Below are 24,893 nucleotides of genomic sequence, written 5' to 3'. Positions count from 1 at the left end.
CCGTATGTTGATTCTGTTGAAACTAATGCAACTTAAATATTTGTTCTCAACTTCTAAACATCGCCACTGACTACAAAGTATCGTGCGACAATCATGACAATTGAAACGCGCGGTAATAAATGGCGGTTAGTGTACGAGAAAATGTTGTAGACAGAGGATCACACCAAACTCTGCTTTGTTAGCATGTCAATAATTATACGCGCTACAAATCTTTGCAAACTTTTACAAAATACATGCATTTATTTACAAATACTTTTAGGTAAGTTATTTTACGTGTGCTTAATAAATTTTTAAACATGTTTTACTTATGTTTTTAAATGGTAGGCCTCAAGTTATTTGGTGATCTTAAAGGCAACCCTCGGCATTAAAAAGATTGAACTCAGGGCTAAAGAGAAGCAGATTTTTCTTCAGGATGCATGTAATGTATTTCACAAGAAATATAGAAGGCAAAAACACAATTGAATCTCTAACCTTTATTTGTGTCTTAATTTGTAATTTATGTGCATTGCGGCTTCCCATTAACAGAGACATACATGGTTTACACTTTCTTGTCAATGTCAGCGTACAGTTTACGCAATTCTCTCATTATTCTCATAGGCAGCTTGCGTTTGGGTGTGAGGTAAAAATCGCCAAGTACAACATAGTCTTTGGGAATCGTCTCTTTATCATGCGGAGTGTCATCACAGGGTTCGCACCACTTGGTCGAATAGCCTCCAATGTATCGAAGCACTTCAATGTGTGTCGCTGTGGAGCTTAGAATTTTTGCCACTAGTGGTCGCTCATGGTGCGCACGGGTCGGCTGAATAGCGACAAAACTGTCAACTTCGAGCTACAAAACGAACCACGTCGTTAGTAATACAAAGTCGGTGCATCTTTTTTTCTAATTACCGTATTTAGACTTCATACCTTAAACTTGGAACCACTGGGTTCGCACGATTCAACAATTCTACCAGAATCAGGAAACGAATCTTCTATGTTGGTCGCTTGATGTAGTCCAATGCCATCGTTATTCTATTGAAAATATTATTTGTCAATGACCTCTTGGCTATCGTACTGGAAAGCTACTTATAACCGTCATAGCAAGAAAAAAATCTTCGCTTTTACGATTTGTTTTATTACTAGTTTGGACTGATGTTTGATCAAATTTTTTATTCATACCGTTATTTAAATATCGAAATCACTGACTTTGGCGATTTTAACGAAAAAGAATAAATCATTGGTTCTTAACAGGAGGCGCTACGAGATTGAAAAATTATGATTTTCGAAAAATATTGGGGCGACAAAGTGTTTGAATACATGCCTAATGGGCGAAACCCTAAAATGCATTGTGACATATTACGCTGGTTGTAATAGAACACATTTAAAATCACATCACAGGAAAATCTTCTAGGTGCGTTGTTCTTACAACTTATCAGTCACAAAAAACGTTTGAAATTTTGGTCGTATACCGAACGTGGTGGTATGTTATGCTTTGCACATGGGATTTATTTGTTTCGTTATGGGAATTATTCGCAGTGACAAAAAAACTAAACCTTTGGGTCGGCGATTAACCTGACGGCATCAAAAAAAGTAAAATGGTTGAGAATCAGTGGTGGAAAAAACAGATTATTTTTCTTACATTATCTTTGACACCCTTCAATGGCGGGGTTGGCGGTTCTTTCTTGACGCTTTTTTCTAGTTTCGATGACGTAGAGACTGGGGCTTCCCCACCATCATCGGTGCTGTCACGTCGACGTGATTTTCGCTTCGGAGTCTTGTCCGGTTTGCTTCTGGAAACACCGAGACAGAAGTAGCTGACGCATCTCAATTAAGCAAGTGGTGTTTTTGTCTATAGGCAATGATGATAGGCAGCACACGCGTATTATGTTACCCCAGTTTCTTGGTAAACCAACGGCAATAACGCAGCGCGTTAGTCAGACTCGTGTGCGATGCAGAACATCCGGCAAGGCCGAAGCATTCGCGCAATAAACGGGTGGTGTATTTCAAAAAGCGCGGCACTTAAACCAATGATGACTTTCTTCCGTTGTGCTAATAAGTCGTGAGAGATAAACTGCATGTGGGAAGTTCATATTATCGCTAACGATGATTGCTTATGCAAAATTTTCGCTTTGATATAGTTTTTGTCATCAAATATGCACGTTATTTTTTAAAATTAAACCACCATCTGCGAGGGTTTTATTCTTACTGTTTAGCAGGGGTGACATGCTTTCCTTTAACCTTGGACTTAGGTAGTGCCTTTTCATCCACGCTTGCTTCACCCTGAAAACAATAAAACTATGTGTTAAAATATTTGAGAGCACGAAACACGTTCTCTTTTGCTTGGTGGAACAGCGAATTCTAATCGATATTACTTCTATATTTACACGTTAGAAATAAGCCATTCAGAGTTTAGAATATTCGTCTTTTGATTAATGTTTACCTTCATTGAATCAGCGGGCGAAAACGCAATGTTGGCCTATTTCTAACGTGGGCCATTCACAGTGCGTCCTAAATTACACAGGCTAATTACCTGCGCAATGCTATTACGTATAGTCAGGGGCCTGGAGGTTCCGGCAATTAAACATCGTTTTGCAAAATACCAACTTTGACAGGGCTGCCTCAATATAATTAAGCGCTATTAAACTATGAACTGGTCACCGTTTAATTGTCTATTTGATTTATACATTTGCATGACATCGAATTGTATTGGGTTTTTACAGCCCGGCGATGGTAATTAACCTTATTAACCAAAATGTGATTTATCAATGACTGCAACAGGGGTGGTCGATTAAAATCTAAAACACAAGCGGACGTTTCAATACGCAAATAACTATTGTACATATAGCGCATAACGTAATGTGATAAATAGCACCTTTACCGGTTTTTCTTTTGTGCTGCTGGTCATGGCGTTATCCTCGACTGCAGAGGTTGACGTTCTGGTGGTTTAAACACACAATGTGAAGGATAGACAAAAACACGCACAAAATGGCGCGCAGCACAATGATACGTTTCAAAACTCAATAGAAATCAAAGATTAAACTCATTCAAATCAACGTTTCTGAAGGTTATTGGAGTTTACAATTTGATTTGAAAAATAAACATGTGATAATTTTAGCGAAAAAAATATTTTTTACTTCTATAACGGTTGGTTAATGGCAGTTCGTGGCACTGATAAAATTCCCTGTTCGGGGCATTTGGGTTCGTTAAATGACCGATCAAACAACACAAATCGTTCCAGAAAGTCAATTTTATCACCACACAAATAGTCTAGTTCTAGGATGACAACGAATGAATTTACCTAGCCGCTGGCTTGTCACTTGACGAAAAAGGCAATTTCCTGGACCTTCCACCAGCGAGAGACGCCCGTCCGCGTCTCTTACTACAATTTAGATAATTTTTATTTAATATCACTGACACATGTAAAAATCATAACATAACTAAGTGAAAAATACCGGTCCTTATGTAACCGGGCAAATACTGAGTCACCAGACCGGGTATAGGATCGAGACACACTTTAATTTTATGGTGAAGCAAAATATTTGTTTTAAATATTAAACGCTTTATAGTCTACATTTTTATGTGTACGAAAATTTACGCTCATTAGACTAATATGAAACCTAGAGGATGCGTTGTCCAAATCGGCCAAGACGTTATACTCATCCTCTTCACTGATCTCATCCATTCCGTCCCCATCACTGCTTCCATCATGGATCCCAGCTAGAGATAGATAACTTTGGGCCTTCTGTGACAAACAATAACCACATAAGGTCACATAATAAGCCAACTTTTGCGGTTTTTGAGGTTTGCGTAAAAAACAACCACATACTTGTTCAGGCCTATTTCAAAATCAATTGGCAGTTATGGTAAGACAAAAATATTTTCTGCGAATTTTGAGCGAGTAATGTAGCAGGTGTAGTGATCGTATGACCGGGTCAGTAATAATTACGGTCTGCAGCAAGTGATTGAACTGGCGAGGCAATTTTGCCGCTTCTATGATGATTAACCACTGCCAATGCACAAATTAGTTTTAATTCGCGGTATTTGAAGGGCACAGCATTCTTATAATGCAGAGTTGCACATTAGCAGAACATTTAAACCAACTTTACACGAAACAGAAAGTGTTTACCCGTTTCGATGTTCGAAGTGGCAATTCGCTTTTCTTCGGCGAAATCGCATACACGTTTGGGACTTCGTCCGAATCGTCACTGTCCGAGTTTCTAAACACAACTCGCATTAACGTTTGAAGATTTTTGTTGGCTGCAAGGAGAAAGTCAACGATGAACGCGATAACCCACCTTTGGGCCGAGCCCTTTGCACTCGGCTTTCGCGTAGGCTTTGCGCGCTTGCGTTTCTGCGATGACGTAGACGGAAAATCCTGTGACGTAGGCGGGCTTGTGTTGATGTACCTGAAGAAGAAACGGGTTGCAGATGTCGGCTATTTTTATTCATGACGAGTAAAAGCGAATATAATGTAACCTAAATTCGGATCATAACAATATGACGAGATATGTTTAAATACCTATAGCGGGGAAATGACCGAATCCCAAATATGTGTGAATCTTTTCATCTAATATTTTGTAACAGAACATTGTGACACAAAAACATTTTCTTTAAAAGATACTTCATCTCTAGTGTTGTTAAAAATCATTGGTATTGCAAAAAATTGTTTTTCCATATGAAAGTTGCAGTATGACTACATGCCCCTCTCCAACTCTCGTTCTTTTAATGTTGAACATATTAAGTTTTGGATGTGTAGTTTAAGTGATCCTAAAATTTAATTCTGTCCAACGAAATGAAATAAAATGGCATAAAATGTAGATTTTCTTTGGGTGGGGGTATGGCGCTAAAATTTTGTTAAATGAACAAGCCCTAAAAATGTTGGGGCAAACATAAATCTGTCACGCCAAGCGGAAAACCTTTAAATGAAGGATGTTGGACTGTCAAGTGCCGCAAGACCTAATCAATTCCGCGTATCCTTCATAGTTCGGAAGTCGGGCAACTTGGCGGTCTATCGGTTGTTGTGTTATTGCCAGTTGAACTTTGTGACAGGTTTGAGCCCCGCGGCGGACAGAAATGCGAGAGTTTATTCGCGCGAAGCAGGCGGAGAAAAGACGAAAGCTTCTAATTCCGTGTTAGAACTTCAAGCGAACAGCTCAAGTTTACACGGGCAAGTTCACGTTCTAAATCGCCTTTCACTTATTGTAATTGACGAGGGGGATTCTTCGGCGCCCTGTGCGGTTCGGAGAGACCGCCCAAAGCCTCTGTAACAATATACACCGCAAATGGGCGAGGTGCTGACTCACAATTTTCGGGAGCGCAACAAAAACAAAAGTCGCGGGTTTGCAGTGTAAACCGAACCGCAAACAGTGCCAGCGGGCAAAGCGCTCATAGGATTCGACAAGACAAATCGTAAGATATCGCGCCCGCTGGAAAATTGTTTCAACGGAAGCTGTTGCAATAATACGGCGGTTTCTACAGTGCGGACGGATCAATAACCGCAGTTTACAGTGCGGAGTTCAACCGGGGGCACTAACTTGTGGTGTCAGGTGCGTTCAAGGCAAATCGACAACTCACAACGCGAGAGGTGATTCAGGTGGGCTTCGGAAACTGGCGCATGCGCAATTTACGATTCCCACGCAACGGCTACGACATCAAAGAGCGGTCGCTGTGTAATTTCTTCGGGTTAATAATGGCCAGGCAATGCGGTCGTTTGGTGACCGTTCAAGCCACTGTCGTAATAACCACTTGTTGGTCTACTGGTCGTGGCAATGTTGTGCGACCGACGCTTCCTGTGTCCACTTCGGAAGCTGACTGGTCAGTCGGCGAATCCCTACGTCCTAAACATCTGACCCCAAAATGTTTTTTCTACCAGCCGAATATATCTATAGATGTTTCGATATCAAAACAAAGTGATAATTTATGTGTTTATTAAATAATGCTCACAATAGGAGCATTAGTAAGCTTATTGTGCAGTGGTTTACAAACCTTTTTAACGAATTCCTCCCTTAACAATTCAAAACATTTCAATTCCTCCCCAATATATTACATAGTAAATGCTAAACCATTTAAATTGAAAGAATTCCTCCCTATTTCTGAACCACTGTCTTAGGGCCTTAACACTCCATGATAGTGATTGACTTGCTTTAGAAGCGGTAAACACGAGGTTGGGACTTTTGTACAAAAACAATGATTAAGATACAAAGAGACGAGTTCAAAAATCCGGCTACCCCGAAACAATTTTACCCGCAATTTTGGGATGTTTTGAAGTTTTGATTCGTGCGGTTACAAAGTTTCAAAACGTTATTTTTTCAGTGGGGGCATGGTGGCAGCGGATATATAACTACAATAGAGACAAATGCGCACAAACAACAGCTGTGACACATTGCACAGTGGGAGCAACAAAACGAGAAAGGACAATAGATGCGGGGAGGTTGCGGATTTTCGACCGCTTTGCTGACTCTTGTCTTCTTGTTAATTTGTGGCCACTATAAACTATTGCGCAAAACACGCCACACTAGACAACAATGATACGTGATCTCTCTTTGATTCATAAGCAGATATAACCCTTCCGTATGTTTGTTTTTTGTTTTGTTTTTTGTTATGCGGGAGAAGCCACCGCCGCCATTTTGAATCGGTTCAAAAAAATTCTGCATGTTGAATATCCATATTTTGAAATTAGCTGTAGTTCGATTATGTAATACACCTAACTTTAAACATAAACTTGTTCCTCAACAAGCCTTATTATTTAACTTTGCATCAGTTATTTAAATGAACTTTTGTGGGAACAACCATCCGATTAACTTGTTGTAACGTAACTTCTATTTTTGTAATTTCTCGAGAATTTTTGATTTGTATCATTTGTGAAAATTTCGGCTGACTAGCACAGGTTTATACGCAAACAAACTTGCCTAGTCCATAGCAATATTTGTAAATTTTAAACAGTCTAATACACTACACAAACAATACATATCATGACAAAAGTTTGGGTTATTGAATGTTGTATTATCTGAAAACTCCCGATTGTCGACTTGCACAAATCAAAGCGAGAATTCAAAAAAGGTAAACGAAATTCAAACAGCAACAAACAGAAACCATAGCAACAACTAATTTTTCCGCTGAGCAGCAAGCATGATGCTCGCTGTTCGTACAGGATCGGCATAGAAACAATCAACATTAATGAGGTATTAAGTCTTTGCAGACGCGAAAACAAGCAGAGAAAGAACAAAATGTTTGCAATCGGCGATAAGTAGTAAATGAGGTAAAGATACAAACATGACAACACCGACCTGTGACCCTGGACTACAACCCTTCTTTGAACCAAACTGGCCAACGTTAGCATATTAAGCTGGTCTACTTTGCATGCGTTTTTGCAGAGGCAGCAATTTCAGATTTTAAAACCCAATGAGGACCTAATATTGATCTAAGTAGATTTTAGCTAATTTTACGAGTGATTGCCATTGTTTGTGTGTGTAATATTGTGTAGTATTTGGCAAAGCAATATAGCGTTTGGCTCGTATAGCTACGCAAAAAAATGAAACAAACAAAAAATACACATACAAAAAAAAAACAGAAACTGCGAGGTACATAATAATAACGCTACACTGCTGGGATTACCGATAGATAGATGCTTGTTTTTTTTAATGTTATTAAGCTCATGTTGAGGAGACCAAAGTAATTTTAATTTACAACAGCGCTATTTAAGGCTCACAGAAGCGTTTGAGACGTAACTGAGGTAAATAGGCCTACTGAAGACAGCTGATAGACAAAGTGGTGGAGATTGAAGAGGTATACGTAAAGTGATGATTTAAAGCGGTCCTAGAGACATGCAACAGCGTTTAAGCGGGCGATTTCCCTGACGTAGCAAGCGAGCAAGCGAAGCAAATGTTTGGCAAAGCTGCTGGCTTGAACACAGAAATGCAATAAACGTATTTCTACCGGATAGCGTTAAGACAAATATACAACATGCAATTGTTACACGCACACCCATCCACACGCACACATATAAGTATAAATATTGGGTTATGTACACGAAACGTTGTAGAACGTATTGAACTTGCATTTTGACAACTGTACTGCGTGTAAGGGGAGGGGGTCTATTTGGCTTGACAAAAAATGTACAATCTTGGGGTAAGAAGCGGAGGCCTTAAACTAGAAAAGCGGTTAGTTGCGTTAACGATTGTCAGTTTCAACACACGGCGTGACAAAATATTAATCTCGGGCACTGCGAACGCGAAGTAAAAAAAAAACATGTTTAAATGTACAGGGTTCGTCTCGCAGCAAGCTTAAACAAAGGCGTCTTATGTAATTGTGTGTAAATGCGATTTAGCTTTCCGCGTGGAAAAGTATAAATACATTCGCGGTGCAATAGTTAGTGACCAAATTATAAGCGGGTTCCGTGGCAAGCTACAAAAAACAAAAACGCTACAAAGCATAAATCCCTGAAGCGAGACACAAAGTGATCCCTGAGTTTTTGCAAAGCAGTTTCCCAACCGCCCTCGCAAGCTTTCCTCGTGCATAGATCTAATGCAGACGATCAAGTGGCAAAATGTCTACATGGTTTTGCCAGTTTCCATAGGTCGAGCCCCGAACATGGAAAACGGCGGAGCGGCGTAACCTCTGGGCGACACGATCATCTCATCGGTGTCGTCGCGCGGCGATGATGCCATCGTCTCGGCCGACACATCAGAAGATTGTGAGCGAACCGGTGAAGCCTGGTCTATCACCAACCCAACGCCGCTAACGTCGCCTGGCTCGCTTGAGCAAAACGATCGGGTTGGCGATCGGGGCGACAGTGAACCGACGATGCCGCTATCCACTGTGCTTGTCGCGCACGGGCTCGCTGTGAATTCAGCTTTGACGCTGGACTCGTTGGATGAGAAGCGACGCATGGGCTGGACACCCTTTCTTCGGTTTCGTTTCGCATTGTTTTGGTTCCAGTTGCCCACATCGTTAACTTGCTCCTCAACGACTGATGATTCCATTTTGTTGACAACAACAGGTTGAGGCGAGGCGGACTTTGCCTGGCGCACTACAATATCGGAAGGTTGAGATAAAACCGGGCTGATTTCGGACGGTTTGGGTGCAACGTTGTTCTGTGGAGCCTCCACGGTTTGGGTCTGATTTTTGGCATAGTAATTCTGCAGCAGTGGAAGGCATCCAAGATTTGGCATTTGGCCGGATAGCGCCTTGGACAGGATTTCTTGCTGGGTGAGCATTTGTGGGTTAGCAGGCGCTACAGTCGGGTTTGGATTCTGCATCATTTGCAAGGCCATCTTCTGAGATTCGATGCTGTTAATGTAATGTTGAAACGAGGCAGGGGATGGTGTTGATGTTGTGACCCTAGTTGGTAGGGCAGCAGCAGCAGCAAGAGATTTGCTTTGAGTATTGGCGCGTTTCGCAGCTTTGTTTGACCAACGGCCGCCATTATTGTGATGCTGATGTTGGCGCAGCATGTCTTCCTCGAGAAAGTCGTCTTGGTTGAACATATCCTCCAGTGAGTAAACACGAGAGTTAAGCGGCAGAGGATGGCTGCTATCGTCGTCGGTTTTCTCTTCAAGCAACAGAGCTTCCATAACAGAGGCCGGATCGTCGACGAGGTCGGTGCCGTCGAACAAGTAATGCGGAATTCCGACTTTGAGATTTCCGTTGACGAGGTCGAATACCTCTGTAAGGTCCTTGCGGTAACGGAAGCCGGAATCCTGGGCGTAGCGCGAAACGAGCGTGTTCTGTCGTAGGAGCAGTTCGTGCGGGATGGCAGTCACATTCACCGTCCAGTAATTACCTTTCGCCGTTGGCCGATACGGATTTTTCAGCACCTGCAAAACAGCGGGTGGACTCATTAATTATTGACGCAGAAAAATACGCAAAAGTTCAATGGGAAAATTGTTGTTTGACCCCAGGTTAAGCGCCAAGTCAATTATACATTACACACATGCGCTACGGGGACTGGGTCATAAAGAGATAGCGATGTGTCCATATTATAACATTGTAGCTAAAACACAGAACTTTTGCGCGAGGGAGATAACATCAATACGCACCTTGACGAAGCACTCGTTCTGCGACAAATTATGACGCACGGAGTCGCGCCATCCCTGATAAGATCCATTGAAGAAGGGAAACATCTCAGAGATGCGCTTTAAGATTTGTGACAAACGCAGCTTTTTCTCCGGTGACGAGAGGATGGACAATGTGATAAGGGACACGTACGAGTACGGTGGTTTCGCGTAACGCTTGTAACGTTTCCCACTGCCTCGGGTGGAGTTATTGGCCGGGGCGCCGGTTGCTGGGTGGTTCGGGGACGGGTTGGGGTTGGCAGGCATTTGGTGCTGCTGTGGCGAGTGCATATTGTTGCCGAGGAAAAGATCTTTCTTAGTGGGTCCGTTCATTCTGTGAAACTGCATTTGAGCTGCAGCGTGGTATTCCTCCTGTGGAAATGAAAAGCATGAACTCACAAATTTGCAAAATAACAATACAATTTCGTTTATTACACAAAACAAAAAACTGTAAAATTACCGTGCGTGACTTCTTGGCGGCTGGTTGCGACACGGCGGTCGCTTGTTGACGTTGTTGTGCGGCGTGAATCCATTTCTGCAAATAATCCTGGCCAATTCCGCTGGCTACGGGATACTGCGGTTGTGGTTGGGGTTGCTGCTGCCGGCCATTTTTCGGGTACGGAAACTGTGGTCGAACATTCTGGAAATACGGACCCAAAGCGAGAAGCTGTTGTGCGTTGAGGGCTGAAAAAGCTGGGTTTGCCGCTAGTGCTCGAGTGTACGACGGTACTGCGGCGCTTATTGGAGGTATCATCGCTGTGCTGCTGCTTGCAAGGTAGTTAGGCTCAATCTGCTTGCGCTGAGGTGTGCTTTGGAGCACTGGCTTGTCCGGCAAGATAGTTGTTCGGTCGTCTGAGTGTTGTCGTTTATTAGTTGATGTGCTGAGGTCGAGCGGCTGCATTGCATCGGATCTGCGTTCGTCTTGTGCTGGTGATTGGATGAGTGAGGCAGAAGTGGCGACTGGAATCGTCGGAAAGTCATGGGTGGGAACCTTTGAAAGATCAAGCGGTGTGGTTGAGGTAGAAGATTGCACAGTAGTTGGTGAGGGCGTCGGGTTGGTTAGCATTGGGTGAGGAGGAGCAAGGCTGGATGGCAGCATCGGAGGAGGAGGAAGCAAGTTGCCCAGCTCTGTACCGAAGTTTGTCGGCAACTTGGAAGAGTATGTTGGATACGTTGGGGCGGCTTTACTGCCGGGAACTAGGTTAGACGGGGGTACCTGTCCATCAGTGGGCAAACCAGTCGCCCTTTCGCTCATCAGGCGCTGCATCAGGTTTCGCGCCTCTGCGAGCGGGTCGATTTGGAATGTGGGAGCGTTGCCGTTTACAGGCGGAGACACATGGGTCTCTCGTTCTCTCTCGGCCAGCGCCTTCTGTTGCTGACATTGCAGGACTTGCGACCAGTAGAGCTCAAGTCGTTGTCGCAGAACTGCGGCGTTAACAAGGGCGTCGGTCGTTCCGGTGTTGCCTTCAGCCTCGGACGCGGGTTCGAAGGCGGTCGTTTGCATCTGGTTGAGTGTCGGCACGTTGTCGTTGAGCTTCATTGTCGGCCAGTGGCTCGTCGCTAGGGGGAGCCCTTCATCGCCGCATGACGTCATCACTGACGGGATCGCATGTGGGAGCAATACGCCGTTAGAGTAGGTTTCTACCTTATATTATTAGAAATGGCTAATATACTTATTCAAACGCACTTTATATGCTTAAATCAGTTACATAAAAATGGTTCAACAACCAAGCGCCGCCATTTTTTTCGCATCCGCTCAATTAGAGCGCGTCGCAAAACGTCGATATAACAAAGCGTGGTCGGCGGCAAACGTGCACACACATAAGCAGTGGGGTGAAGTCGAAACTTACCTCAAAGCGCTGGAATCTGTATTGGCGCGTGCTGACGATGCTCTATTCTTGATTTCGCGAATACGGCTCGCCCGTTTCCTTGCAGAGTCGTCCGGTGAAGCAGAACGCCGAGCTCTGTTAAAAGTGTCCAGTCAGTTTACACATGGTTGCTTGCGAACAGTGGCCCAAGCCAATCCCCGGCTAATATCAAGTAACCGCCATTATATGTATACGCACCGCTTATTTTGGGCTCGTTCGGCACGAATCGGCGAGGTGAGCACTGCGTCTTTCTCTTGACCAACCCTAACGATAGTTTCCACAACGTCGTTTTGTATCAGGTCTAAAGAACTGCTTGGCGTATTTGGTTCGCCTCCACCTGAAAAAACAACAACATATTTTACAAATCTATTCACAAACAAATTGTGTTGCACAAACTTTAGGTTTCAATGCAAAGTTAAGGTAAGGTATTGCATTCCAGGATGTGTACGCCATATTAGCTAAGCTCGAGCCTGCCACATAATAGAGATAAGCGGTAATTAGCATGCGGTTTCCAGTTGAATTAACAACGGTGCTGAGCCTTGTACACCATGCTTTGCGGTTTAAGTCGAGGTTTCTGTGGCGAGCGCAATTACCTCAAGGCGGTCAAATCAGCAGTACATGACAGGATCGCCGATGGGCAGTGAATTGACCCAATGCAATATAAATTGAGCGTTGTAAAATGGAGTCGGCAATAACGAAGAGTGATCTCAAGTAGCAGCGATGGAACATTGATTGCGTTCGGACGGTGACACAATTGATAGTAGCGATTTCAAATCTCCACTTGAGAAATGATTAGACGATGCCATTCGGCACGGCTTAATAGGCGGTGCGTAAACAGTAAGCGCATAGAAGGGTCAAGCTCAAAGTGCTGATCGCCACAGTAATTTATCGGCCGCCTTCTAACCGCTGCGGGCATAGGATTTCTACGGCTTGGGCGATCACCGCGCAGTCGCCAATACGCGTAAACAGGCTTTCTAACTTCGCCTCGACTGCCAGTGACGGACAGCACGCCCACACAAGCCTTTGAACGAACAACAGGGGATACACAGAGCGCTCGCTATGTTATGGGGTTGCAACCAAGCGCGACCCCGCGAAAAAAACACTCCTATTTGACCTAGTTTGGTCACGGAATTAACCGCACAATTTGCCTACGTGTGTTACCTTGGCCGATTTTTCGCACCACATGTACCAGAATAGATTTCGATACTACAACGCAATTTCAAAAGTATTTTAATTACGCCTTGCTCGGGGTAAACATACATACAGGCGAAACGGGCGAGGCGACTTCGCGAAAACGCAATTTCGGAGCGATTCTTTCATCTGAAGTTGCGCACAGTCCACTGCACTGTAACTCTGGCCGTTAATTAGAAACATGCCTTCAAGAACATAATTAGCCTAGTCGCTTTATAGGTCGTGGGACGTTTAGGCGGCCAAATATAAAATTTACGAACAACACGCCTGTTTTCTTACTACACTTACGGAGGTCAAATACCAAATCAACAAACAGGTACTTACGGAGTTGATTTAATTTGCACTTGAGTTGGTGATACTTGTCGTGAACGGCGGACAGTTGGCCAAGGCTTTCTTCGTCTAGTAGCGCAGTGAGTGCGCTCGATTCAGTTTGCCAATTGTCCTCTACAGCACTACTACTAACATTGTCGTCGTCACAGTCGTACAAGTGTTCTGTCGAAAAAGAAAATGCAAAGGTTATAGTTTGTCAAGCAGAGACCGGAAACTCGATGAAAAGAACACTAAAACACAACACTGGATACTGAATCGGCCCGAGAGATTTTTGTTCACAGTTGACGGATCCACAATAACGGACTTGGCGAAATTTCCGAACACGCCCCACTTGTATTTTGCCTGCTCTATACACAACATCTACGGAACCTGTTGTTCCCGAATGTGCTCGAAGCTGATAGGCTGCTCACCGAGGCGTTTTAGGACCGGACCGCAAACCACTTGTTTTGCAAATTCAATTGTGTTTTTACTGGGTGGGTTTCGCAATTCGTGGATTCAATCGCCCGGTTAAAAAGCATTCGATCAAAGTCAACCATATTAAGTCTAGTCGGGTGAGTCAAGTCCACTGCTAATATCGTGTAACGGCGATTTTCACCGAACGAAGTGAATCATTCGCATGGGTGGCGACAGGGTAGTTGAAAAACAACGAGAACAATTTGACTAGCCTCTCGATAAATTTGCGGTGACAGGCTCGGACACCTCATCGTACTCTATTGTTTTTCTTATGACGCAATATTCAAACACGATACCACGCGTTCAAATAGGCCCAAAAATACATGAGTAAAAACTGGCTTAAGGTAATCACTCGTCTAAGGAGCGGCTCCTACAAGAGAAAGAAAGCGGTAGTAGGTCAGGCGATTAGTCAAGCAGTGAGCCGCGTTCAATTTTTGGCCGTAAAAGGTACATTTTTGTGCGAGTTTTGCTTTGCCATGCGTGACCATCTGGACAAAGGGAAACCGTCGACAGTGAGTCGCTTATTCGAGCGCAACATAAAAACCGCCCGATGTCATGTAATTGTCTCCTAAAAAAACATACTATTTCTAACCTTTCCCACGATACTAAAATTAGTATAAATGGCGGTCATTAATACCCAATATGCTACATTTGGTTACGGTGCCTAACCTGATGGCAACTCGATGCCTGATCCTCACACGAATAAATTTTGCTTCCTAGCTGAGCTGCTATAATATCAAGTCCGCCAGGCGAAACGTGAGGAAATAATCAACGCATGACAGTGCTTGTCTGACAAGCAGTTGGCGGATACAGAACAAACGCCGTTGCTGCACTATGCGTCCTGCGTATTCAAAACCACTAACAATTCTTAATTGTTTCCAACAGAGGAAGGGAAGCAACTCAGCAGCTAATAAACAAATGCGAAATTTCTTGCCTTCGCCTATCAACTAGCGCCTCGCGCCCGAAGGGCCTTCCCTGAGAAACCGCAGAGTACATTCTGGTCACTGCATACCTGGGCCGCACTATACATAAGATTTTCTGGCAGCGCGCGCGGCTCCGCTCAATAGAAGAAAAAGGCAGGCTTCGGCCTTCGCCGATAAACCCATGCTCCTGCGAGTGAAAACGCGGAGCGCGCGAGAGAAGAGAGAGAGAAAAGAAAAACGAAAACCAAATAAACAAGGCGGCGGCGGCTTGTCCTGGCGCAGGTGCCGATTAAAATGTAAGCGAAGACAATTAACGCATTTTCGCGACCCCAAAGTCTATCTCCACATGGCGATAATGTTGCAGCGTCACAAACAATGCCAAGTTCGCGCATGAAACTTGCACCAACTTCGCATATCTCAGTTGTTTTAGAATCTGGCATTCCACTATCACAGCCCCGCGGCAAGCCCGATAAGGAGAAGGACAGAGAAAGGAGATGAACCGAGGGTCACTTTGTTTATGCGTTTCAAGCGGCAAGTGCGCCTCCACGACCAACACAACCGAGTCACGCGAGCCTGGTGTTCCACAATACACGCGCGGTTGGGCGATAAACTGACCGGTGGCAGGAATGCCTGCGTTAAGGCCCCCTCGGGCTGTTTGAACGGCGCCTCGCCTTGGTATTTCATCGCCGAATGTGCGGAACCTCACTGTGACCTGGAGATCGCACGGAGCCCTTGATGATTGAGCGCTAGCCTTACCAACGGTCATCAGCAATACTCGGGCGGAAACCGCTGCACTAAACAACTGCCCGACAGCGAGTGGTAAGGTTACGCTTGCTCGCTCGAAAAGTAGGAAACGGCCAAGAGAGAAGGTGCACGGCCAGTGTGCATTCCTGTCGCAAGCGCTTTGCGGTTACGAAATTAGCGCCTGACCAAGAGCCGAACACGGTCCTCGATCGTCAAAAGGCAACGCAAGAAGCGTGGACATTACATAAGATCCGAAATTTCGACTTATCGGTCCGCTTAGTCATACACAAGTGATTGACAGAAGGCATGCGAACCGTGTTGCGATGCGATGAAATGCTTGCGGTGTAAAGGTTTAAGCAAAGGTTGTTTTGCGACGAAACAATGGTTAGGGGGCTTTGCCGCACGGCCGCGTTAGTCGAAAGCCGAAGGAAGCCGGTCACACTTAAAAAAAAACTTCGACGAAAATGGGAGTCTGCCAATCGAAAAGTAACATAACCCAATGGCTGGGGGAAAGATCTGCCACGGAAAGATTTCATTCTACGGGGAAAGAAGTTGTCAATTGCCGGTGCAATAACAAAACGTGCGCAGTGGCGACGGACTAAACAATTGCTGGACACGGCTGCAGCAAAAACTCCGCGCTGCAGTCTCGGAAAACGAAACAATGCCTGTCCATCCTGTACGTCGGTTCGCATCTCTTTGAAAAAACTGCTTTTGTGCAGTTGTCTTGTCAGCCGGGGCTATTGAAAACAACAGAGGGTCGAGACTGCAAGGTCGGAATGGGACCTGGCGCACAAGCGTGAATTATCAAACGTCGCCGCCAGTTCTGCAGCGCGAGACGCAAACGAAATGCATAACGCAATTAGCACACAACGACCGGTTGTCCCCGCCTATTACCGCAATACACGAGCGACGCGGAGTTTTCGGCAGCATCATGTTGCCGCCTTCACAAGAATCAGGACGACGATTTGGTGGTTTGGGCGAACACGTATATTTACCGCCGTCTTCCTGCGTTCTTGCAAGAAAAGCCCGCGCCAAGCGTCCAGCGAAGTCACTTGCCACCCAAGTGCTCTGAACATTCTCGCAATTGCTTTATCCAATGCCAGTAAGCAGAAGTTGAAAGCTGCGAGGTCGCAATGTTGATTGAATTGCATGGAGTGGCGCCAAATCACAATCCAAATGCAACGATTGACAGCAACACCAATCGCGTGGGTGTTATCATTAAATTACAAACCATCCCTTCTCCATACAACGTGAGGCGTCGTTTCCCAGGAGGGCAGCATATAAACCGCATGAATGCAGTAGGTAAACCACAGGCTATGCCACTTGCGACCAGCCTTGTTTACCTCGGAAAACTACAGCGGCAATTCAAACAAACGCTTATCCGGACGTTTAATGGCACTTGGGTATTGGTCGGCATTCCAGCAATGGACCTACTCCAAAGACCAGCCTACACCGTAGCGCGCGTCCGAATAAGCACTGAGCTTAGGAGTGGTACTCAACAAGTGGCTTTCAGCGAGCACAGGGACTTGTAAGGCCCAGCACCGGCCAACAGGAAGCGGCGGTGGCAATCTAATATTTTCTTTTCAGTTGGCCGCTTGACAGTGTTTATTCGCCGTTGACCAGTGGACTACGCGGAGCAATGCCAAGAGAGCTGGCTCGCGCTCGGCTCTGTCAAAACATAACGCGCGTGCGCTGGCTATTTGGCTCAGGCACTCTGCGTATGTTTATTGTGGTGGGACAATTGAGTTATTACAGCACAATCGGATTTTATGGCAGTTGGCCAAGCGCCGGTTTTATCTCCAGGATGCACTGGAGTGTTTTTGTTCATTCTGAAACCAATCGCTGTCCGCTATGCCATTTTGTTGCGTTACGGTTGAAAGTAATATGTAAACCACCATGTTACCTCGCAAAAAAGTGGACAATACCCGCGCCGTTTTTGTCTAAAACTAATAAAATCGTTAAAGTTAATGTTATATTTTACAACTTACCACAAAGAAGAACATGTAGTTTTATATTATGGTTTCTTGCTATACTACGTGAATACCCAGTTTGAAATGTTTATTTAATCGGACTGTGCAATAAAACCAAAGTAAATCATATATCTATCCAAACGAATATGAGGCACTGTCGTATCTGTATAATTTGCCACAAATGTATATTTCCAATAAAGTCTAAAAACATTGAATTGACCGATAATATCATATTGTTATGTTGAAGGTGTTGTTTCGTTAACCCATCACAGAACTATCTATGCTTTCTACTTTTCAAGTGAACCGCGCTTGACCTAACACAAAAATTCACGCCAAATACCATTTCGATGAGTCACACCCAACAATTTCGCAATAGTTCCAGAAAATTGCGCGCAAACAACGTGGAAAAATTGAAATCAACAAAATCCACTGAAACACCAAAGAGCAGACCCGAAAAAAGCAAGAAACTCCAAATTGTGAACAACCTATTTCCATTCGCATTGCAATGCAGGCCAACAACTTTTTTTTTGGCAACCTCAGTTAGGCGGTTGTTTATGGCCGCAGGACTCTCGCGTGCGCGCATTGCTTAACGAATGGCCGCGGTTGCGTGACGGTATGGGCAAAGGAAAGAACCAGCTCCCCTGCTTATGGCAATACACAGTCAAATGAAACCGAGTGGAACAAGCTGACGCGGGTTTCCTTCGTACAATATTCCCGCAATGGACCACAGTGGACCCACAGGCGCGCTTGGGAGCAAGCAAAGAGAAAGGCTTGGCTACGGCACACGGCTTCATTTAATGGCCACCGCCGCCTTCATGCCCGAATGCAAGAGCTATGAGGGGTTGGTGTCCGCTGTGTAAAGTGTCAGTGCCATGTCAGTGGATCAATGCAAAAGCTCACAAAGGAAGCTTACAATGTGACAACTGTATTACATATGCAACGTTGTTATTGTTGATGATGGTTAAGAACAGGTGCTTGTAAGGCATCAAACCGCGGATGCCATTTGTTTGTGAAAGTGCTTTGATGGCTGAATTCCGACGGGTGGTTAGCACTTTCTGACACTTACCGGATTTCGACAACGCGGCAATTATCAAATAAATCAAGAATGCGGCCATAAGTTCATCACGCGGCAAAGCTCGGTTTCCACAAACTGCTGCCCAATTTACATGCAAAAGAGACGTAAAATACAAACCTGATAATCAGCTCAGTCGCCAGTACAACGCGGCCACAAGCAACGCAAGTGTCAATTTATCACAATCTTATAAACCGGAGTTACATTGAAAGTCAACCACATGTAACGCCACACAGGTGCGGTTATTCTCTTCGCAACGCCACACAACGCCCTTTGTGCGGAACCGCGCGGAATATTCATGATAATTCTTACCACAATGATACACATAAAACGCTGGTGGAAAGAGAAAAATGAATTCAGAAAAGGCTTTATTAAGGGAGCGTCGTATTGTTGTATTTCGGCTGGTTGAACCGCAATACATAAGATGCGGCCACACGGCGCTGTGAAGAGCGGGCGAATTTGTAATTAGTGGTTTCACGCAAACCGAAGAACCGCGCATCGGAATGCTGAAATTATAGGTTCGCCCGCTGACAGATACACTTGACCTGAAACAAGACATTGCGGTGCCTTACACACAAACCATTCAGCGCCGTCCCGTAATTTGCCTGCTCCACAGCATCGCCGCCCATGTGAAGCAAAGCGCTTCACACGCGTTTAGAAAACATATTCTAAAGCGACTGGACACAAACAACGTACTGCGTGGTCAAGGTGACCAAACCGGAGTCCAGAAACTGCAAATGTAGGTGAGCTATGCGGTAAAGCGATAAATTGAGGAAAGGAAAGTCCAAAAGCTTGAATCAGGCGTCAACAAGTCGTTTCTCGGAAACTATATGCCCAAGCGGGATGACGTCACACGTATGCCTAGCTTTGCGGGCGAAGGCGGGACTGGGAAAAAATGAAAATTTGTGTTTTGAGCTCGCTGCCTCCGGGGCGGGTTACAAATAGCATCAGTGGTAAACACACGCTCACCACGGACATTTGTATATACCTCTCCCTGCAGTATATCTAATCACTAAGATGGGCCGTTTTGCACGAGAACGCTGGAGTATAGAGTGTGGTTTACAACACAAACAAACAAGCAAAGCGATGCAGTATATGCTGGTGCTCCAAACGCAAAACATGCGGCTTTTAATTTCACGGGTCGCCAAGCAAAATGTACATGCGGCAAAACCGGTTGGCAACAAATCATATGCAACAAACATTTTAGTCATTTTCGCATGTAAACGCTATTTTAAAATGTCCAGGCAAGAATCTACATCAAATAGCTAAGCACCCAATCCATCTGAAGCTTAGCAAACTGTAGAAGCTCTACGCTAAGCCAATAGACGATACGGGTTAGCGAGTCATCACAGAAGGGGTAATTTGCAGGTTTGGGAACTGGGATAGACGGAAAGCTAACAGCAAAAGGTATTAGCAAAATTCGGCATTACGCAAAACGTCGGACGAATGACGCGCGAATCGCTTCTTAGTCATAAACGGGTTTCCGAATTCCGACCTCTTTTATTGCTCGCACACTCCACAAAATGGACACAAGCCAGATAAAATTGATTTTACAAGTTTGCAAGAAGACAACAGAAGCGCTTGGGAATGTTCGGCATGTTACAATTACGAAAATGACGTAGCTCATGAATGCGCTAAATTTGTAATCACCTGGACAACCACATGTTGTTCTTTTACAATAAGGACCGTGATCATATTCAGAAGAGGTAACTCGGTAAAGTAATCATCTAATGACGACCAAACACTCGGTGTGGAGCTGGCCAGAGCGACATGAGATATTTAGCTTCGGGCGGGTGATACACTCCTTGAGCAAGTCCATCGGGTAACATAAAGCGGCGTTGACCAAATAAACGGACCGAGCATTAGATGGCAGCGTGTTGGAGCGGCGTCAAACTGACTGTAGGTTGCAAGCGGCGTGGCGATTTCAGCTCGCCTGCGGAGTTCATTATCAGATCGTTGACGACCAGGGACGAGGGCTGATCGAGTGATGCAACCATTTGATGCGGTTCCTAACGACCTTGTTTTTGCGAATTTGCGCGGCAAAGTGGACATTGGTGTTTCGAATCGTCGTGTGCCGCGATCTGTGTATATTTTTCGGGAAGCGATGCGTCACGGCGATTACATCAAGTGCCCCGATGCAGCGTCAAGTGACACGTGGGCGAATTCTGTCACAGTCATGGTGGACGCACGTAGCTGGAAATCGAAAAGGGCATCCGTGACCCTTAACCCCAAACGTTTATGGTAATTAATCTTTTTAAACCCTTTCCACTGTGCAAAATAATACAAACGACGTGTTCGCCAAAAGCAATAACTTTCACATTATCTGCCACATTTTTTTAGAATTGGTCAGTTGTGCTTGGTTGTATAGAACTCGGAAAGACAGAGGTTTGTTGACCAGCGCAGATCGAATAAACACGCTCACGGGCTATTCTCCCATAATTTCTTCCGAAAAAAACAAGGGACAAACAAGGTCAACGAGAAACCCAACACTCAATCAACTGATCAATCTCCTAATAACACATTTTACACAAAAAAATCGGTAGTTTCTTTTTAACACACATCAGGATACTCCATTGTATTTCCATCCAATGCCTTTCTCAACCGGGGGTTGACGAAATCACAAACAGACCAACCCAAGATGGTGACGTCTCAGCAGCAATTTCTAACTCGTTTGGATCGGTAATTGCGGCGAGGCGGCTGAAAAAACATTTGTTGAGCGTAAGGGCAGGTTATCGTCATAAGGTTCTGTATAGGGTCGGACGAGTGCATTGGTTCATGGTCTATTTGAAATCATGTCGACCACGGATGGCCAAACTTCATTCAAGCCTTGCTCCAAATTTTTAATATCGGAAGCGCCTCACGGAATCCGAACTTACCATTAAAACAATAAAATGGATCTTCACTCGGTATAATTGATAATGATTATAATGTAGACAGGCGTCCGAGTAAGAGAAAGGGATTCTATCTAAATACAAGACAAACTTTAGCAGGTACAGCTTCTCTTTGTGAACATAGGAGTGTTGCATCAAAGGTCGGTTGTCTCCACTTTACACATTTTGTTGTAATTCTGGCAGAACTGCCCTTAAACCATGTCCCACGATTTCTACGACTGCTCGAAGGTTTAAATACCGAAATATTTGGTATTTGAAAAAATACAGTGATTACATGACGTTTTGAGACGAGAAACGGTTGGTGCCGGCATGCCCGTCATCGTTTCGAACCCAGGCGAACTCGCGTGCAATAAACATCGGCCCCGACAGGAACCCGATCAACACTGAAATTAGGTTGGAAACGGGATACGACGGAAAGTGTAAAGTAGATTGACTTGTTTGTTACTGCGGCCGTCAGCATAAAGAAAAGGAGTCGTTAATATTTTAATATTCGCACAAAGTTGTCTTCAAAATGTTTATTATAGAACTTGTTCCAGGAGAACAATGCAGAAACGTCTCTTCTCTTATAAATGCCACCAGAAATTGAATTTTGAGTGTAGACTAATTTTTCAAAATGTGTCAGGAGTTACATACACAACTTACAAAACTTTAAAAAGACATTATTCACAGTACAAAACAAAGACAATTACCAGCCTTCCATCGATGACTAACGCTTACCTGGCCAACGAATCGACGATTTTTTTAAGCTGTTGAATATTTGGTGGAACAACTCAGGCGCCAAGCCGAGGCAAAAGGTCGCTGGACACAGAGCCTCCAACTTACCGTGAGAGCAAAATGTCAGGGTGCGCAATCAGGTGTGACGCTGGGAGGCGATTGCGGCGGTCGGCCGTTGATAATTGAAGGTGAAAACGCAAAAGCGGCAAAAACTTACCAGTGCCTTACACGTCGACCTACCTTTGGCGACTTGCAACTGGCTGGCGGCCGAATTCCTTAGCGGTAACGATGCATTCACGCAAACAAACGGCAAAGCGCCAAAAATAATCTAACTAACATTGAAGGCGGATTGCAATAGTGTTTTTGCAAACGAATGGGAAAACAAAGCTTTGCAAATGTTTTTTTTTTGTAAAACGGCTGTTTGCCTTAAAACATACGGCATCCTCGTTAGAATAAAATGAAAAACGGTAAAATTATGATCGTTTTGAACGAACACAAATAATACAACAAAATATAGTCCATGATAATCAAAAACACGGGTTATGCACCTGAAAATAAAATCAGAAGTTTTGTCCAAATATAGGTTAGGCATAGCAGCGGCTATTTAAACCACAACCCACAACTTGGTTGTTGCCAGGTGCGGTCATACAAAACCGACAGGAAATACCGTAGGCCTTCCTTTGTGCATTACTGGTCAGCCATTCAGCAAGTCACAAACAAGCTAGGATTATCCCAGCCAAGCGTTACATCCACCCAAAAGGGGTCTGCACTACAGATACGCACTCACCTAAACTGAGGGTCGAAGGATAGGCGACGAATTCGAACACCCCGTCATGTTTCATTTTCCGTATGATGTAGTCGACATCCAAGTGTTGATGAGTGATGACCTCTTGGTGCATCTCAACGACTTCTTGCCAGCACGACAGGGGCACCCGGACTCTGACTTTGGGCTTAAGACGCTGGCTGTGATAGATGCCGTACAGGGTGTAGAGCGCACCCACGCGGACCTGTTGGGAAATAATATAATTTATGATCCAGCCATGAGTATTGAGAAACTTTATCATGTACGCCAGTGATGGCCAGAACGTTCATTAGGCCACCTTCGGGGTAAATTTATGACCCTCTCAGGCTTGAAGAAACGAGAAAAAAAGTAATGAACGGCCTATACCAAACTGTGGCTTGTCCTTTGAAATTACATTAAGGTCAACACAGTTCATATGAAAGTGACTTGAGACCGTGTTAAGCACCAAAATTGCATGAAATGAATAACACTCCAGGACAACAGCATCTGTCAGTTCGTTGCAATAGTAAAGTGAAGAGCAATAATCGTCGAAACCTTGACGTTTGAAGCTGCGGCAGGGCTCGAAAAGAAAATGCCACTTGTGATTTCCAATCGCTCGCTGATGCAACACTTACGACCGAAGCAATCAGGGCGCGCGCCCGGAATGTACAAGGCAAAACAGACGTGAAGTGGCACTCAAGAGGGCTGAGCGACCAAACTCAATTTATAGGTTATTCGACAAGCCCCTAACCAGGGACCACAAGTCAAATAGAAGTGTATAATCCCGATTTGTCCATTCCCATTACGTGGAATATTGTGAGGCGCGATTGTTGCGGGCGATGCAATTTGGCAAATAACAGTAATGATCATTCAAGCAGCGGGATTAATTCCGGCATGTATTGTAATCCGAGGCTTTTTGAGGGCCAAGTCGATATAATTATTGCTGATAGCTATCAATATTATATCGATGTAATGGGCCAAAGCGTATTATGATACGATTTCATGGTTAGAAAATGAGCAGGGTTAATCCATTGCTCCGTATAAAAAAGTGAATTATAACAAAATGTTTCCAAGAACACAAGACTTAAAGTTTTATGGTAAAATGCAAAAAATACCCTTCCTTGTACACGAGCAAAATATGGTAGCGTCTCAGTTTTTAATTTAAGGAATTACATAGTAGATTTGTTATAAAATTTAAAAGTGCATTGCACAAGTGTTTACCTGAAGACTAAACGGTGGTTGAATAAATTTTAGGATTGTCTTAAAAGCTTCTTCAACGAAGATTCGCTTCTCGCGCAATCCCTGCCGACCAGCGTGAACAAGAGAGAAGTTGCTTTCACGCCAAAGTTTAGAAAAATCTTCATACCTGAAATCAGCATTGTATGTTAAATACAATATTCGAACTAAGCAAAAACTAGGTGTCGTTTTATTGAGTTGGGTCTTAATCTCAATAGCGTTCCATAGATGATCACATGGCGATAGATGATCACATGAAAAATTCCCCGAATGTGATCAAATAACAGACCAAAGTGTTCACATAAAGGCTACAGATGACACTATACGACCTAAAACATGACATATTTATGAACATTAGCGGGATTTTCCAATAGTTGAAGTTTTAACGTAAGACTGGCTTTTTGAGGACAGGAAAGCAAAGTGCCAGGCCCGGACATGCTATTGCTGGAGAACATGGCGTGCATGATCAGCATACGATGCACACAGTAGGGGTTGATTGACATGTGCACAATCATAAAGGAGATTGGCGCTAACCTGATGCTGTTAGTGTCCACAAACTTCTGCAAAAGTGCCTCAACGTCGGATTGCAGACCAGCAACTGGGTACAGGACCTTCTTGGTACCGACAACTACTGATTTCCGTTTCATTGTGGTGTGATGCGCGCGGATCGACAGTTTTTTTTACCTATT

The 24,893-nt window shown here is 44.3% G+C and overlaps 1 protein-coding gene across 2 annotated transcripts; it reads right to left on the bottom strand.

The window, feature by feature from the left end:
- Nucleotides 1-23: 23 nt before the first annotated feature.
- Nucleotides 24-24,855, bottom strand: LOC145202636 (uncharacterized). 2 transcript variants are annotated; one of them, XM_080075634.1, is made up of 15 exons: nt 24,739-24,855; nt 24,190-24,334; nt 22,975-23,194; nt 13,415-13,582; nt 12,098-12,236; nt 11,882-11,995; nt 4,275-4,385; nt 4,106-4,196; nt 3,597-3,721; nt 3,278-3,358; nt 2,858-2,915; nt 2,186-2,259; nt 1,619-1,769; nt 907-1,011; nt 24-829 (listed from the first exon to the last, which is right to left on the bottom strand). In XM_080075634.1, exons 1-15 carry the CDS (start codon nt 24,849-24,851, stop codon nt 539-541), a joined length of 1,986 nt encoding a protein of 661 aa, XP_079931760.1. In that variant the 5' UTR covers nt 24,852-24,855; the 3' UTR covers nt 24-538. The 2 variants fall into 2 exon arrangements, with proteins under 2 accessions (XP_079931760.1, XP_079931759.1); XM_080075633.1 differs by lacking the exons at nt 24-829; nt 907-1,011; nt 1,619-1,769; ... (4 more) ...; nt 4,106-4,196; nt 4,275-4,385 and adding exons at nt 6,961-9,794; nt 10,017-10,403; nt 10,492-11,627 and having other exon boundaries at nt 24,739-24,787.
- Between the last annotated feature and the right edge of the window lie 38 nt (nt 24,856-24,893).

This window comes from Phallusia mammillata, chromosome 7, assembly GCF_965637545.1.
Source record: "Phallusia mammillata chromosome 7, kaPhaMamm4.hap1.1, whole genome shotgun sequence".
NCBI lineage: Eukaryota > Metazoa > Chordata > Ascidiacea > Phlebobranchia > Ascidiidae > Phallusia > Phallusia mammillata.
Note: the sequence above shows the minus strand (reverse complement) of the source record. Positions and strands in the feature narration are given on the sequence as shown.